We start from the raw sequence: 15,662 nt of genomic DNA, 5'->3' as shown, positions 1-15,662 counted from the left end.
CACAACACACAGGCAACACAGGGCGAGCAATGGGGGAAGATCAGACAGACCACACACGGGCTACAGACAGAAGATACTCAGAGAAGTGAAGAAATCAAATCTGGGCTCTCTGGGTCAACCTACTCCAAGAGAAGTCGGATTTACTCCTTAATGAGACGTCCAAGCATTTACTCTCTGTGTGTGTGTGTTGTGTGTGTGTGTGTGTGTGTGTGTGTGTGTGTGTGAGAGAGAGAGAGAGAGAGAGAGAGAGAGAGAGCACTTGTGCCATCTGTAGTATGCAGGTGCCTGTGAGACCCAGAAGAGGGCAACAGATGGCCCAGAGCTATCGTTACATGTGGCTGTGAGGCACCCAAAATCAGTGCTGGGAACTTAACTTGGGTCCTCTGGAAGAAGCAGCACCATTAACCACTGAGCCATTTCTCCAGGCCCTGACCTACATTCTAAGCCCTTCAAAGACAGTCCAATTTGTTTATACAATTCCACAGCCTACGACCACTGGGGGACAACACATAGTAGGAATTTGGCAAACATTGAACAGACAAGATTATTTCAATAAACCAAGTGAAGTAGCATGTGCCAGTTTCAGCAAAGAGGACCCAAGTTCCCAACACCCATGTCAGGTACCTCGAAACCACCTATAATACAGCTCCAGGGGATCTGATGCCCTCTTCTGGGTTCCACAGGCTCGCTCCTGAATACACATCTGTTTGTGTATCTGGATATGGCCAGTTGGTGAACCCAGTATCTGATTAAGACAGCTATGTCTGGATGCAAGTTAGCAGCTGAACTCGAGTAACTTAGAAAACACAAACTGACTATTAGCCACCTCTGCACTGTCCAGAGCGTCCAGGTTGCAGTCTTGTACCTGACACACTCTTCCTTCTCCACCTCTAGTTACCTCTATTCACGCTGCTAAATCCACACTGGCATCTTTAGAGCATGCGATGTCTGCACTGAGTATTCTTGAGAATCCCTTATGTTTTAGACTTTGGGTTTGGTTTTAGTCATCTGTATCAACTTCACTGGTTGAGAATTCCTAATCCAAAAACCTTCAATCCAAAATCTGCAAGATTCTGAATGGAATAAAGATCGTGTTTTGGATTTTCAAGTGAATGAACTGCAGGTTGTACATATTTCCTGAAAAGCACAGTAGTCAGGAGGAGGTATGTTCTTTAATTTTATATTCAACCCAGTAAACAAAAGAAAGGAATACCATTGCTCATGGAAAAGATGATTTATTGTACATTGTGGGAGAAATATCAAGAGTGACTGTTTCGCAGCAAAGCTACTAACCTGGCTGAGAAAACGTCAAAGACCTTACACTGTCATCAAGCTGTCTGGAGCCAACCACAGCGGATGCCAAAGGAGTTTGCTTTGCTGTCTGCAAATTAAGATCTTTTTTCTAAAACATCTGAGACTTCCAATTAAATGTCAGCCAAAATAAATTCCCAGATGTACAAAATGTGTGATTTGTCCTTAAAAAAAAAAACTGGATGTCAGCTCACCGTCGTTTTGGTCAACAGTCAATAAAGTGCTTTACAGACACTTTGGACTACGTCGAAAGACATTATCCTTGCTCACCTGATATGTATCTGTTTAAAATAAAAAACACTAAAGTGGTAGGTCGTTACAAATGAGATACAAATATGTTTTGATTAATAAATACTAAAATGAAAAAATTATGTAAAGAATGCTCATTAAAAAAAGTTACTTTAAAAAGAAAATTATTAATTAACAGTATTGAGAAAACAATCTTGAAACAGCAGGAAGAAAGCCATAGGTATGCTAGGAAAACATAGCGGCCTCCCCGTGTACAGAGAGAGCGCTGAAGAACAGTGAACAGACAGACGCTCCTCTGTGGAGACATCCTCAGCCGCCTGTCACCACAGCCGGCTTTCACTAGGAAGTAGTTCACAAGTCAGCATTCATTCGGACAAAAGAATCTTTAATCTTTAATTCTAGTACGATTAAGGAAAATGTATTGGACCAGTCCTGGTGACAGGGGCTCTCATGCCCAGCCCTTGGAAGATGGGGCAGGTTGGTATGGCTAAGTCTGTGACCACCCTGGTCCCAGGCCAGTCGGGCCTACGAAGTGAGGCCTTGTATTTAAAAAGTCAGGAAGGAAGGGAGGGAAGGAGGGAGGGAGGGAGGAAGGAGGATCTTTCTAACTGCAAAGAAAGCCAATCTAGGCGCTAATCTTTATTTCATTGTATTTACTGAATTAATATTTAAATTTTACAATTATCCCTTAAGTTACTTTTACTTAGTTTATTAAATAGAAAAATTTTGCTTTCATAACTGAATTGTCCAGTTGAGACCTTCAGAATAAATGAAACAAAATCTAAAACTAGGTTGGATTATGTTTGTTTCCCACATTACGAAAATATTTAAGTAAAACATATTTTGGCTTCATTTCCTCTAAAATTGCCAAGGGTTGCAAGCTGTCACAACAAGGATGTGCAACTCAGGCTGAGCGTGGCTTACGCACCACTCTGCTAACATCTTCATATGTAAGCGTGCTATTTCCTTTGTGCAAAGTCTTAAATTCAAACTACAAGTACTTAGGGCGAAAAAAATAATCTTTCTAAACTATTTCTTTCATCATTGAGAGACAGGTAAGATATTTTTCAATATTTAACTCATTTTGATACCAAGTAACAGTTTGTTTACCAATTTTTATACCAAGGTCATAAAATTCAGGCATTTAAAAACAAAACTCATCCAACAGGAACACATGTAGAGCCCCCAGCCAAATGGATGTTGACTGATACCAGCTCCGAGTCACCCAGCCATCTGTGAACAGAGGACAAGGGGTACCAGAAACTAGCTTTGTAGACATTTGATATTTTAACTAAATGTCACAGCTAAAATAAACTCCTGTTACAACCGCTTGAATTCTTTTGATTAGCTTTTAGTGCTTAAAGACACAGAGTAAAATAAAGCACCCTATTAACGTGCTGCTCGCTCCAGCTCTGCTCAGCACGTGTGCACCGGTCAGCACGTGTGCACTGCACAGCATGTCTTTTGCTGTCCCAGGAACACAGAGTGGAGCAAGACTGACCCTTGAAGTTCCACCATGCTCACTTGATGTTGCTTCATCTGGCTGGAACTGGAAAGATGGCTCTGGTCATCCTGCCTTTGCTTCCCTTTTTGTTCCAGCTGTTGAGCGGCTCTCTCCATGTGTTGTCTCAGTGACAAACTTGATTAAGAGGATGCAAAATACAAAAGGCATCGGAACAATGGTAACAGCAGGATGATCCATTACATTTAAGATTTACTCTGAGGAACTTAATCACTGTCACACTTCACAAGCTTCTCTTCAGGTAAGTCAGCCGGTGATGGCTACGCCTACAACTTAGCACCAGCACGTCACCGCAGGTTTTGTCTCAGGTTTCAGGCTGATTCTGTTATCGGGCAGCTGGCTGAGCATCAATGGTTTGTGGCTCTTTAGTTTATGAGCCAACGTCATAAATATAGCTTCTACGTGGTCATTATCATTGGGGTTTTTAGCAGAGGTCTCAAACAAAGGCATACTGTGTGTGTCAGCAAACTTTTGTGCCAAGTCTGTGGGCACCTGAATGGCACTTCTCAAGTCACATTTATTTCCCACCAGAATTCGAGGTATGTCATTTGCCAGCAAATGCTGTTTGCATTCCTCTATCCAAGATGGCAGGCTGTGGAAGCTGGCCATGTTGGTCATGTCATACACAAAGACCACAGCATGCACGTTCCTGTAGTAGTGCTGGACCATGCTCTTCCTGAACCGCTCTTGTCCCGCAGTGTCCCACAACTGGATCTGCAGGGGAAAACAAAGCAAAGCTGACAAGCTCAGTCCAGTGACACACACAGAGCTTAGCTTAGCCACTATTCCTGCTCCCCAACTCCTCCCCACTGTCTAGTTTGTCTTTTCTGTGTTACCTGCAGGGTTTAGACTTCATGATTCTAGTCTAGTCACAATGTGACTACTAAATATAGATTATAAACCTGAACAGGTATGGTCTTTAAAAATATTTTTAAAGATTACTGAAGGGGACACACATACATGTACATACACACACACACACACACACACACACACACACACACACACACTGTGCCATTTAAATTAAAGCATCTCAGAATAATACAACCCGGCGTTGCACCTGGCATATCGCTGAGTGTAATTCTATTGCTCTGGAGATGGGGTTAGAGTATCTAGAGTTTGAGACAAGCCTGTGCGACTGACTGAGCAATGCTCTACTCTAAGTTTAAAGATTGAGAGGCTGGAGAGACAGCTCGGCGGATAAGAGCATTTGCTGCTCTTGTAGAGAACTAATATCGGTTCTCAACAGTCGGTAACTCTAGTTAGGGGAACCAGCATCCTCCTCTGGGTACCAGGCACACAAATGGCACATAAAATGAAGTAAATGAAAACCTGCTTCAAAGGTGGACGCTTCACTGACTCTTGTGACCTCCGCTACTGAATGACCTCCGGTCACCGTGACCACTGTGGCCTCTTTCATGGCCTTTGGCTTTAGCTTCAAAACCACCTTTCTTTTCATTGCCTTTTTTTTTTTTATTAAGTCATTTGAATTTGGGGTTTCCAGGGTAACCTACCAACTGACCTGTCTGAACAACTGAACCCTTGGCTCTGAGCTCCTACCCACAGCTACACAGATGGGGGGGGGGGAGGGACTATCAGTTACCAGACCCAATCCTTCCCTGACCCACCCTGACAGGAAGAGAGATGTATAATACAATGAGATGATGGTTTGATGAAGGGCTAAGGGGGTTTACACAGAAGCAAAATGGGTGGGATCCCCAAGAAAGAGACACTGAGTAACAATCTTGCAGAGAAATACAGGAGAGACATTCCAAGCCAGCAGCGGGAAACCAGAGAATGATTTGAACCTTGAACTCTAGGATGACTGAAGGGAGAGGGCATCGAGCATCAGACAAGGGACGCTGTGTGAGCTGTTTGTAAATGAGAGCTGAGCTGCTATCAAAGTTCAAAGCAGGTTTGGATTTTCCCCAGTACTAAGAAGGAAACCCATCACCCCGAACATGCCAGACACGCACTCCATCACTGAGCTTTCTAGACCTCTATCCCCTCAGAGAGGGGCTTAAGAGAAGTCTTCCAGCTAGGGTTTCGACGATGGGAGTAACAGGAAAAACTGCACAATGAAGCTAGCTGAATTAGGATGTAAAAGGTAAAGATCACAGCGGGACGACCTGGCAGATTCTGAGTTTTATGTAATTTCCATTTATCATGATAAAAACAGGGCTGGAGTAGAGCTTAGTGATAAGAGCACTGCTTGAGCAGAGGGTATGAAGAAGCCTTGGGTTCAACCCCTGGCACAGAAAATAACACAAAACTATTCTTAGATTGCATGTCACATAAAAAAAAAACCAATAGAGCATTTGACTCTGTTTGCTATATACCACGTTTTCATTCTTTGTGTTTAATAAAATACCTATTTTATCAATTATTACTCTTTAAATACTTGATCTAAGGGAAAAAGGTATCGATTGTTTCTCCTTAGTTAAAATTACTATCCTGTCTTTAACATGGCCAAACCTCACTTTTCCCTTTCTAAACAGGAGCCTCTGTCTTATACGTTTAAGTAGTGATGCAGATCGATGATGGAACACTGATTAAATCTCCAAATATCAGGCTATCTCAAGTATCTGCCACGGCGACATGACTGCTGAGAGGCGAACAGCCAGACAGCAGGAAGAAGCACGTGGATTAAGACCGGGAGAGCCAATCTGAAAGTCAAATGCATTTGTATTTAAGGAATTAAGTTTTATTCAGCTGCCAAAATTCTGTGAACAAGATTTTCTCTTTCAGATATATATATATATATATAAATATATGTGTGTGTGTGTGTGTGTGTGTGTATATATATATATATACATATATACATATATATATATATATAGAGAGAGAGAGAGAGAGAGAGATATCTAGCACTCAGAAATCAATTAGGAAATACAGACTTAGTGGAGTTCTGGTTCCTTTCTTCGTGTGTGTGTTTAGACAGGCTCTCACTAAGCTCTGCCTGGTGTGGAATTGAAGACAACTCTTTTTTTTTTTTTTTTCTTTTTTTCGGAGCTGGGGACCGAACCCAGGGCCTTGCGCTTGCTAGGTTAAGTGCTCTACCACTGAGCTAAATCCCCAACCCCTGAAGACAACTCTTAAAGGCTACCACACTGGTGGTGGCTGTCACACAGTTCAACTGCCCAGCAGCATAGCCTGACTTCTTTTTCAGACTGATCTCTCAGGGCTGGATTAAAGGTGTGCTATCATGCCTGGCTCTTTTTTTAAGACAAAGAGGCCCTCAATTCACTAACAGTCAGGCAAGCCTTCACCTCAAGGCTGTCCTCCTGGCTCAGCCTCACATTATGTAACTCTGGCAGGCCGATGACTCACATCTACCTACCTATGCTTCCTGAATGCTGAGAACAGAGGCCTGATCAGACCCTGCTTAGGAGAGGTTTCACAAAGACTCTATACACACAAGGACGAGAGGGGAGTTTAGACCACAGTGCTCGCCCAGCATGTCCACAGCCTTGGACTCAATCCCCAGTGCTGTAACCATGTGTGTGTACCTGTAATCCCAGCACCTACGGGTAAAAACAGGAGGTTCATGAGTTCAAGGTTAGGTTGGGGAGATAAGTCCCACCTTCAGAAAGGCCCTGTCTCAAAAACTACAGCAGTGGAGAGCAATTGAGGGAGTCATCTAAGATCAACCTCTGGCCTCTACTCACACATGCATGAATGTGTCCACACACACACACACAAATGTACATAAACTCTGTGTGTGTGTGTGTGTGTGTGTGTGTGTGTGTGTGCGCGCGCGCGTGCGCTCGTGCGTTTGAGGAGACAGGGTCTCACTGTTTCCTGGATGGCCTGGAACTTGCCATGTAGATCAGGCTGACCTCAATCTCAGATGTGCCTGCCTCTACTTCCTGAGTGCTGGGACTGAAGATGGACCCCACGGCATCCAGTCCTGGAACCATAACCTTATGAGGGTTTTTTTTTTCCAAAAAAGAAAGTACATCCTTTATTCTAAGCCAATGACTGACTTAAAATCGGATCCTAGGTGTAAGGGACTATTCCTAATACCCCCTCACCACTACCACCATCACCTTCTCCTCTTCCTTTTTTTTTAGTTGTTCAAGAGAGGGTTTCTGTACAGTCCTGGATGTCCTGGAACTCACTATGTCAGTGATCCTCAACCTTCCTAATGCTGTAACCTTTTAACACAGTTCTTCATGTTGTGGTGACACATAACCATAAAATATTTTCATTGCTACTTAACTGTAATGTTGCTACTGTTATGAATTGTACCTGATGCTCTTAGGTGACCCCTGTGAAAGGATTCCTCAACCCCAAATGGATTGTGACCCTCAGGCAGAGAACCACTGCACTAGGAAGACCAGGCTGGCCTCAAACTCAGAGATCCTTCTACCTCTGTCTCCCAAGTGCTGGGATTAAAGGGAGAAGTAGATGGATTTCAGTGAGTTAGAGGCCGGTCGTGGTGCAAAGAGGGTTTCAGGATAGCCAGGGCTACACAGGAAGACAGTCTCTAAATTAATTAATTAGTCAGTTAGTTAATTAATTAAAAATTTAAGCGGGGTTTGCCTTCCTCTTTCCGCCATCTTGGCAACTTGGAGGCCTGCTGGGAACAGGACTTCTAAAAAAAAAACAAGTATGTCTGGAAGGCTGTGGTGCAAGGCCATTTTTGCTGGCTACAAGCGAGGCCTCAGGAACCAAAGAGAGCACACGGCTCTTCTTAAAATTGAAGGTGTTTATGCCTGAGATGAAACTGAGATCTACTTAGGCAAGAGGTGTGCTTATGTGTACAAAGCAAAAAACAATACAGTGACTCCTGGAGGCAAACCAAACAAAACCAGAGTGATCTGGGGAAAAGTAACTCGGGCCCATGGAAACAGTGGCATGGTTTGTGCCAAATTCTGAAGCAACCTTCCTGCAAAGGCCATTGGACACAGAATCCGTGTGATGCTGTACCCCTCCTGGATCTAAACTAATGGAGAGTAAATAAATAAAAGTAGATTTGTGCTCTTGTAAAAAAAAAATATATATATATATATAAATATCTCTGAAAAGCAAAAACAAAATAAAAAGTCGGGTACACAGCCCATATACCTTAGAGAATAGAGGTTTATTTGGTTCACAGCTTTATAGGTGGGCAAGCACACCTAATAACTCATTAATCCATAAATGAGATTAATTCACTACTCTATGAGCTAATCCCTTAACCAGCCAACAGATTAGCCTAATTAATCTGTGAAGGAATTAGCCCATCCATAAGTCTGAAGACCCAGTCACCTCCCAAATGTCCGACCTCCGAGTTTCATTAGCTAGGAGCGTGGGGATTATATTTCAACACCTGAAATTGGGAGACATTCTCAAGCCACAGCGTCATTGGCTCACACTTGTGTCTTGGTTGGTTGGACTCCAAAGTCTGGGCAACTTTCCCCATAACTGCTTACCCCAAAAGCACACACCAGAAGCTTTCCTGCTTCCACAGGCTCCTCTGCTGTACTGGCTGGGCTGTGTCGACTCGACACAAGGTAGAGTCATCAAAGAGGAGCTGAGAAAAGGGCCTCCAAGACATCCAGCTGTAAGGCATTTTCTCAATTGGTGATCAGTGCAGGAGGGCCCAGCAGATTGTGGGCGGTGCTGGGACTCCTGGGTTCTACAGTGAAGCAGGCTGAGCAAGCCAGGGGAACCAGGCCTGTAAGCAGCACCCATCTGCATCAGCTCCTGCCTCTGGGTTCCTTCCCTTCCTCCCCCCCACCCCGAAATTGCTTTCTGGTCATGGTGTTTTGTTGCAGCAGTAGTAAACCTTAAGACATATACCTAACCATTTTACTTTTTAAAAAAAAAAATTATTTATTTGATGTATGTGAGTACACTGCAGCTGTCTTCAGACACACCAGAAGAGGGCATCAGATCCCATTACAGATGGTTGTGAGCCACCATGTGGTTGCTGGGAACTGAACTCAGGACCTCTGGAAGAGCACTCAGTGCTCTTAACTGCTGAGCCATCTCTCCAGCCCCCTCTATTCCTTTTAACAGAGAAAGTCACCTTCTACTCAACCACCTCTTACTGCCACGTACACAAATGACTCTTTCCTCAGCTTCTGCTGGAATCGAACATGGGGCCTGGTGCATCCTGGGAAGCACCCTGCTGCTGAGCTGCACCCCATTCCCATGAGTCTCCCTTTACTGTCTTTATACCATAGTGTAGCCAAATGACCACGCTGGTGACCTGAAGAAGATGAAGATTAATGTTTATGGGGCTGGGGACATGATCAGTCAACAAACTGCTTGCCAAAGTAAATTTGAACCCTCAGCACCTGTACAATGCAATCCCAGCCCTGGAGAAGGGCTTCCTAGTCAGTCAGTCTCATGGAATCAGTGGGTTCCAGATTCACTGAGAGACTACCTCAAAATGTAAGAGAGCACCTAAGCACCTGACATCAACTTCTAGAGCCTAGATTTACCTCACTCACATACACACATGCTCATGCACATCTGTGCATCCACACACATAAAATAAAGGCAAATTTAAAAGCAAAGGGGCCCAGAGAAGGGTTGCTCTCTTAATTCAGATGATTTGCCCTTTATTGAAGAGCAAACCAAACCTGCTCCAAGTAGACTGACATAGAAGACTGCAATGTAAATCAGAGTAAAATCAGTTGCTTAAGGAAGTCAGGAGTCCCGGGTTTCATCTGGGGGGGGGGGGGGTTATGTTTGAGACAGGGTCTCACTGTAGTCCCCCTGGCTCTCCTAGAACTACACACACACACACACACACACACACACACACACACACACACACACACACACCAAGCTGACCTTGAACTCACAGAAATCAACTTGCCTCTATCTCCCAGAGTGCTAGAGTTAAAGGCATGGGTACTCCCCCCACCTCCATTTCACATGTTTTAAGGAGTAGTATTAAGTGACCTTTAGTGGTTTTGCAATGAAGTGTCAAGGTTGACAACATCAGGAGGCCCCTGACTTGTCAAGGCTCTTTATTCTGCAGTAGAGGACCCCAACCCTTCAGAATCCCAACCTGGCTGCCTTGGACTTCCCTATGGTGATTACAGAGTCTGAGTCACAGAAGCCACCTGGGAGACTGTCTGTTCTTGTATCAAGAGATATGAGTTTGGCAAACCACTTAAGAACCATCACACATAAATGCCTTGATGAGGAAATAAATTTTTTCCTAGATAAACTGCTTATCATACCAAAAACGCCTCAAAGGCAACAGGTTTTTGGGTTTTTTTTTGTGTGTTTTTTTTTTCTATTCTTTTTTTCGGAGCTGGAGATCGAACCCAGGGCCTTGCGCTTGGCAACAGGTTTTATTTCCACAATACTTTGCATTTGTGCAATGCTCAAATGAATTCCTAGAAATAACGGAGGTTTTTGTTTTGTTTTTAAATTTGGGTGTTTGGGGCTTGTTTGTTTGTTTGTTTGTTTGTTTGAGACAGGGTTTCTCTGTGTAACAGAGCCCTGGCTATCCTGGAACTAATTATGTAGACCACGCTGACCTCAAAATCACAGAGATCCTAGTCTCTGTGAGGTCCGCCTGCTTCTGCCGCTGAGTGCTGAGATTTATGGAGTGTGCTCCCATACCCAACTTATAACGGAGTTTTCTGTGCTTGAGAAATTTCTGGGTTTCTTTAGGTCATGCAACTCCCAGCCCTTAACTCTCACCCAAGCAACGGGAGCGGGAGATGACCACCCCCTAACACCCTTGATACTCAAAAGTGTGGTCCACAGACTCATTGCATGTGCGTTACAGGGGAGCTTATCAAATCATAACATGCTTTTTTGAAAAACAAGATGTCCCAGGTAAACCTGATGCACATTAGAGGTCGGGGAACACTGCCTCAGAAGTTTGATATATACAAACACACTTTCCCAAGGAGCGCACACACTTGCCTAGACCCTGGGTGCGGTCCGGACACCTGCCAAGAAGGGGTGGCCCTCGGTAGAGACAGCGCCTCCGCCCCATCCGCTCACCTTAATGCGTTCTCCATCGATATCCACGGCTCGCTCTCGGAAGTCCACCCCGATCGTGGCCTCGGTGCGGTCGGGGAAGCGGCCGGCGCAGAAGCGGTAAGTCAGGCACGTCTTGCCCACGTTCGAGTCACCGATTACTATGATCTTGAAGATGCGGGAGCGGGCGGGAGGCAAACATCCAGATGCCCCTGACACTGCACAGCTGGATGAGAAGCTGACCTCCAGCGACGACTCCATCTCCGAAGCCATCCTCCCGCCCCGCCCGGAGCTGAGCCGGAGCAGAGAAGCCGCGGGAATGGCGCCACGCCAGCGACAGCGCTCCCTGGCAGTGATACACAACGCCCAGCTCCCCACAGCCCGCAGGCACCACAGCGCGCGTGCGCGAGCAGCTCTTGCCCACCCAGGTGTGGCGCCCCACTAAGGCCCCGGCGCGTGCGCAGTAGATCTCTGCCTGCCGGCGCAGTGTACCTGGAAAGATGCGTCGGCGATCCCTGACTGGACTGCGGCGCAGAAGGTCCGCCTGAGGGACCTCTGTGTGCGGCGCTCCAACCTTGGACCGCCTCGCCACGTCCCAGGTTCCCAAGCTCTGGAGGAAGCGGCGCAGCTCTTGGGGGCGGGGAGAGAGACACCAGAGAGGAAGGAGGTGCGGCCCGGCTACCGTCTCGCGAGAGGCGGCTGCGCAGTGTCGTCGTGGCCGCCGGATCGCGGCCGGGGATTGGGGGGGCTTGGACCTGGGGTCTGCGTATCTCCGTTGCTCACCGCTTCCTCCAGTGGGGAGCGGGGCGGAACGGCGAGGGCAGGACAGTGAGAGGCTGCTCAGCTCCTGCCCCTGACCTCTACCTCCACATTGCTGCTATGAAAAGTGTGCACTAACACGCCCAGCTCAGTTTGTTTTGTAAAAACGAAAAATTGTCTTCGGCTGGTTTGAGCAACACAGGCCTCTTAAATCTCTGAGTTCCTTCATCTTCTGAGTTAATTCTCTTCATCTTCATAGAGTTCCAGGACAGCCCGATCTCCGTGAGGCAGGATCTCTCAGTCAAACCCAGAGTTCACCCCATAGAGCTAGTCTTGGTAGCTAACTTGCTCTGGGGATTCCAACTAATTTTCCAAGGTAGGAATTACAGGAGGGCTTCCATGCCTGCTCAGCATTGCCCTGGGTTCTGGGATCCAAATTTAGAACCTCTTACTTGCCCTGAAAACACTTTAAGCACTGAGCCATCTCCTTATTCCCTTCTTTCCCATTCAGCCCCCAACAGAATTTTCATATTGTAGCTACAGATGGTCTAGAACTTCACTGTGTACCTAGGTTGACTCTGAACTTGTGGGAATCCTGTCTCAGTCCCCTGAATACTAAGGTTATAGGTGTGACCACTATGGCTAACTGAATTTTTCCATTGGGTTAAAAAAAAGTGCTACTGAAGCTGAGTGTAATACCACATGCCTATAATCCCAGCACTGAGAAGGCTGGGTCAGGAGGATTGTGAATTTGAGACCTACTTGGGCTTTATAATGTTAACGGTTACATGTTGACATTTTAGAGTCAACTCTGAAGGACCTGACATGTTAACGTTGTAAGTCAGCAAGTTCCAGTGCCCGTTAATAGCTGGCAATGAAACCCCTAGGTGAGATAGAAAGGGCACTTCTCAAAGTGGCTGAGGCCAGCGTGTATGCCCCATTCCTCAAGTGATGCCGTGAAGCCAAGCTGATGTCTGTCCCATGTAAGTGGTAGCATTACAGGAAATGCTCAGCAGGAAACTGGTATTTCATAAATGGCCACTGAATCTGTCCAGCTTCATCCAGAAGAGTGATGGTCCCTTTTCTCATCCTGGAGACCAAATAAGACTTCCCCCTAGAACAAGTAGAGAAAACAATTTTCACTATACAAAGATGATTGCTATACAAATATCCCTGGAAAAGACAGCCCAGAAAGAAAGCTGTTGATCCCTGGCCAAATAAATGGAATTTAGAGAGGAAACTGGGGTGCAAAATTTGATAGGATGACTTCAGATTTCATAAAAAAAAAATCATTTTGGTATAGGTGGCAATGATTTTCAGACACAAAAACATAGTGAAACACAACTTGGTTTATACTTTAAAGAAGAAAGGCCCTTTCTTAAAAAAAAGGAAAAAAAAAAAAAAAAGCTAGGCATTCTGGAAACACTCCGGGATAAGCAACTAGATAAATAGCAAGTGTTTTTAAAAATCATGTAAGAAATGTCAAGACAGTGGTAGAACATATAATTGGCATGCACAAAGCATGGGTCCAATACATTGTGTTAAGAAAGGAAAGCATTTGTCAGCCAGGCAAGGTGGCACATAGCCATGATCCCAGGTCCTCAGAAGGATAAGGCAGGAGGATCCCAAGCTCAAAATCAACCTGCTGAATGTAGCAGGATCTGCTCTCAAACAGTATACCAACTATGTCCACATAATGTCAAATAAATATGTGTGCGTAAATAAAAGCTCAGCAGTAAATCACTTGCCTAACAAGGCCCTGCATTTGATCTCCAATACTAAATACCCTTAAAATGTCAACAATTCTCTTAGAATAATACTTATGAATGACTAAACTTGTTTTTTTCTAAGTAGACTAATATAGTAGAAAAGAGATTTCTCCAAAACAGGATGATGGGAATAGCTATTAAACTATTCACTGGTGCCCTCCGGTGGCTACACAGGGAGGATGCTCTTTTCCACAAAGCCATCTTTATTAACATAAATATAATTAAAAAGTAATACTGGAGCTAAAGGTGTAACTCAACAGTAGAGCACATGCTTACCATGTGTGAAGCACATTTGATCTCTAGTGCCAGATGTAGTTATTTTTAAAAGACACTTAGTTACAACTATCGCGTTATAGTTGAATAAATATAAAAGTCAAAGAACTTGAGACACATTTTCTGCTGGGGTCGTAGCTCAGTTGTGAATGTCCCTATGTACTATAGGCAAAGCTCTGGGTTCAGTTTGCAGAGCTGCATAAAACTGGGTGTGTTGATACACTCTAATCCCAGCCTTTGGGAGATGGAGTTGGGACACCAGACTTTCAGGAGCATCCTCTGAAATCTACATCATTTATCCACCAAACTTCTATTCATACTTCTAGTTGCAACTACCTGTCCTCTTTACAACCCCTCTTCTTCATGTATTTTACTGGGTACAAATTATTCCTTCTGGGAAATTTTGTATTGGTTGCATTCCATTTTCCCTTCTTGCTTAAATCTATGTGCAATGACTATGTACATACATGTTGATGAGTGTGTATCGTGTGTGTACCCAGATGGATGACAAGAGATCAGTCATGTATCCTCTATCAATCTCAATTGGCTTTTTTTTTTCGGGGGGGGGGTCTGTCTGTCCTAGAACTTGCTATGTAGAGCAAACCTGCTGTCTCCCAAGTGCTGGAACTGAACTCAGGACCTCTGGAAGAGCAGTCAGCATTCTTAACCACTGAGCCATCTCTCCAGTGCCCATCTTCTTTTCCAGTCCCCATCTTATTTTTTGAATTATATTTCTGTGTGGATGTGTGTAAACAGCCACATCACAACAGGGATATGGATATCAATGGAATTCCTTCCACCATTTAAGTCCCAGATCATCAGTTTTGATGTCTGATGCTTTCTTGTGCAACTACCTCACCAGCTTTAAACCAGTTAGTGTTTAAGACAAGTTTTCTCACTGAATCAGGCAATCTGGCCAGCAGACCCCAAGGGATCCTCCTATCTCTGATTCACAAATGCTGGAATTATTAGCCTGTTTTTTTTTTTTTTTTTTCCAGAGCTGGGGACCGAACCCAGGGCCTTGCGCTTGCTAGGCAAGTGCTCTACCACTGAGCTGAATCCCCAACCCCATAAGCCTGGTTTTTATGTAGGTGCAGAGGTATGAACACAGATGCTCATGCTTTCAGGGCAAGACTTTACCAAGAAAGCCATTTCCAGAGCTCCAGGGAAGGTAATTTTTTTTTCAGTTCTGCTAATTTACTCATTTTAACTATAAAACCTTACATAGTTCAATTTATCCATACCTATTTATTCTTGTGGGGTTTTTTGTTGGTGGTGGTTTGGGTTTTGTTTGCTTGTTTCAAGACAAGTTTCTCTGTGTGGCCCTGGTTGTCTTTGAGCTCACTCTGTAGATCAGGTTGGCCTTGAACTCAAAGAGTGCTGGAATTAAAAGCATTCAACACAACTGCCCAGTAACATTCTTGTATACAAATATAATTCATAAAAGTTAAAAATTGAGGGGTATCAAGGGAAGAATTATAAACAATTTCCTAAAATATTGGTCCAATGAGCCATATAGCAAGCGATGATCAGGAATAATAAAACTAGCAGTACTGATGAGAATGACCTCATTCATTTAAAGTGGGTGTAGACTCTACATTGAGCTGCAGTGATAAAAAAGGATAAAAGTTTTATCTGTTTGACCTAGAAATTTTTAAGTGTCTGAGACATCTGAGTCAGTCTGTAACCTAATTCTAACTTACCTGCAAGCTGCTGCATCAATTCCATTATATTGCTGTGGTACTAAACCTTTAGTTTGTGTCATTACTTGGCAATTGAGTCACAGATCAAAGAAAATAACCTTAATAATGCTGAGTCTCTGTGAAGGCAAATTGAAAATG

The 15,662-nt window shown here is 44.4% G+C and overlaps 1 protein-coding gene and 1 pseudogene across 2 annotated transcripts; one reads left to right on the top strand and one right to left on the bottom strand.

Annotated features, from left to right (window-relative positions):
* Positions 1 to 1,094: 1,094 nt before the first annotated feature.
* On the bottom strand, positions 1,095 to 11,723 carry Rab33b (RAB33B, member RAS oncogene family). Of its 2 annotated transcripts, XM_063282252.1 has the most exons (3): positions 11,513 to 11,723; positions 11,045 to 11,366; positions 1,220 to 3,796 (listed from the first exon to the last, which is right to left on the bottom strand). In XM_063282252.1, the coding sequence occupies exons 2-3, from the start codon at positions 11,291 to 11,293 to the stop codon at positions 3,356 to 3,358; spliced, it is 690 nt and encodes a 229-aa protein (XP_063138322.1). In that variant the 5' UTR covers positions 11,294 to 11,366; positions 11,513 to 11,723; the 3' UTR covers positions 1,220 to 3,355. The 2 variants fall into 2 exon arrangements, with proteins under 2 accessions (NP_001102414.1, XP_063138322.1); NM_001108944.1 differs by having other exon boundaries at positions 1,095 to 3,796; positions 11,045 to 11,698.
* Positions 7,621 to 8,029, top strand: LOC108350008 (60S ribosomal protein L35a pseudogene; annotated as a pseudogene).
* Positions 11,724 to 15,662: the final 3,939 nt, after the last annotated feature.

The sequence above is a fragment of the Rattus norvegicus genome, chromosome 2, assembly GCF_036323735.1.
Source record: "Rattus norvegicus strain BN/NHsdMcwi chromosome 2, GRCr8, whole genome shotgun sequence".
Taxonomy (NCBI): domain Eukaryota; kingdom Metazoa; phylum Chordata; class Mammalia; order Rodentia; family Muridae; genus Rattus; species Rattus norvegicus.
Note: the sequence above shows the minus strand (reverse complement) of the source record. Positions and strands in the feature narration are given on the sequence as shown.

Bases quoted from the DNA above. Each gene is read 5' to 3' on its own strand.
- Rab33b (XM_063282252.1), bottom strand. From the start codon at position 11,293: ATGGCTTCGGAGATGGAGTCGTCGCTGGAGGTCAGCTTCTCATCCAGC. The intron at 3,797-11,044 runs GTGAGCGGATGG...TTTCCCCTGCAG, and splicing joins TCGATGGAGAACGCATTAAG to ATCCAGTTGTGGGACACTGC.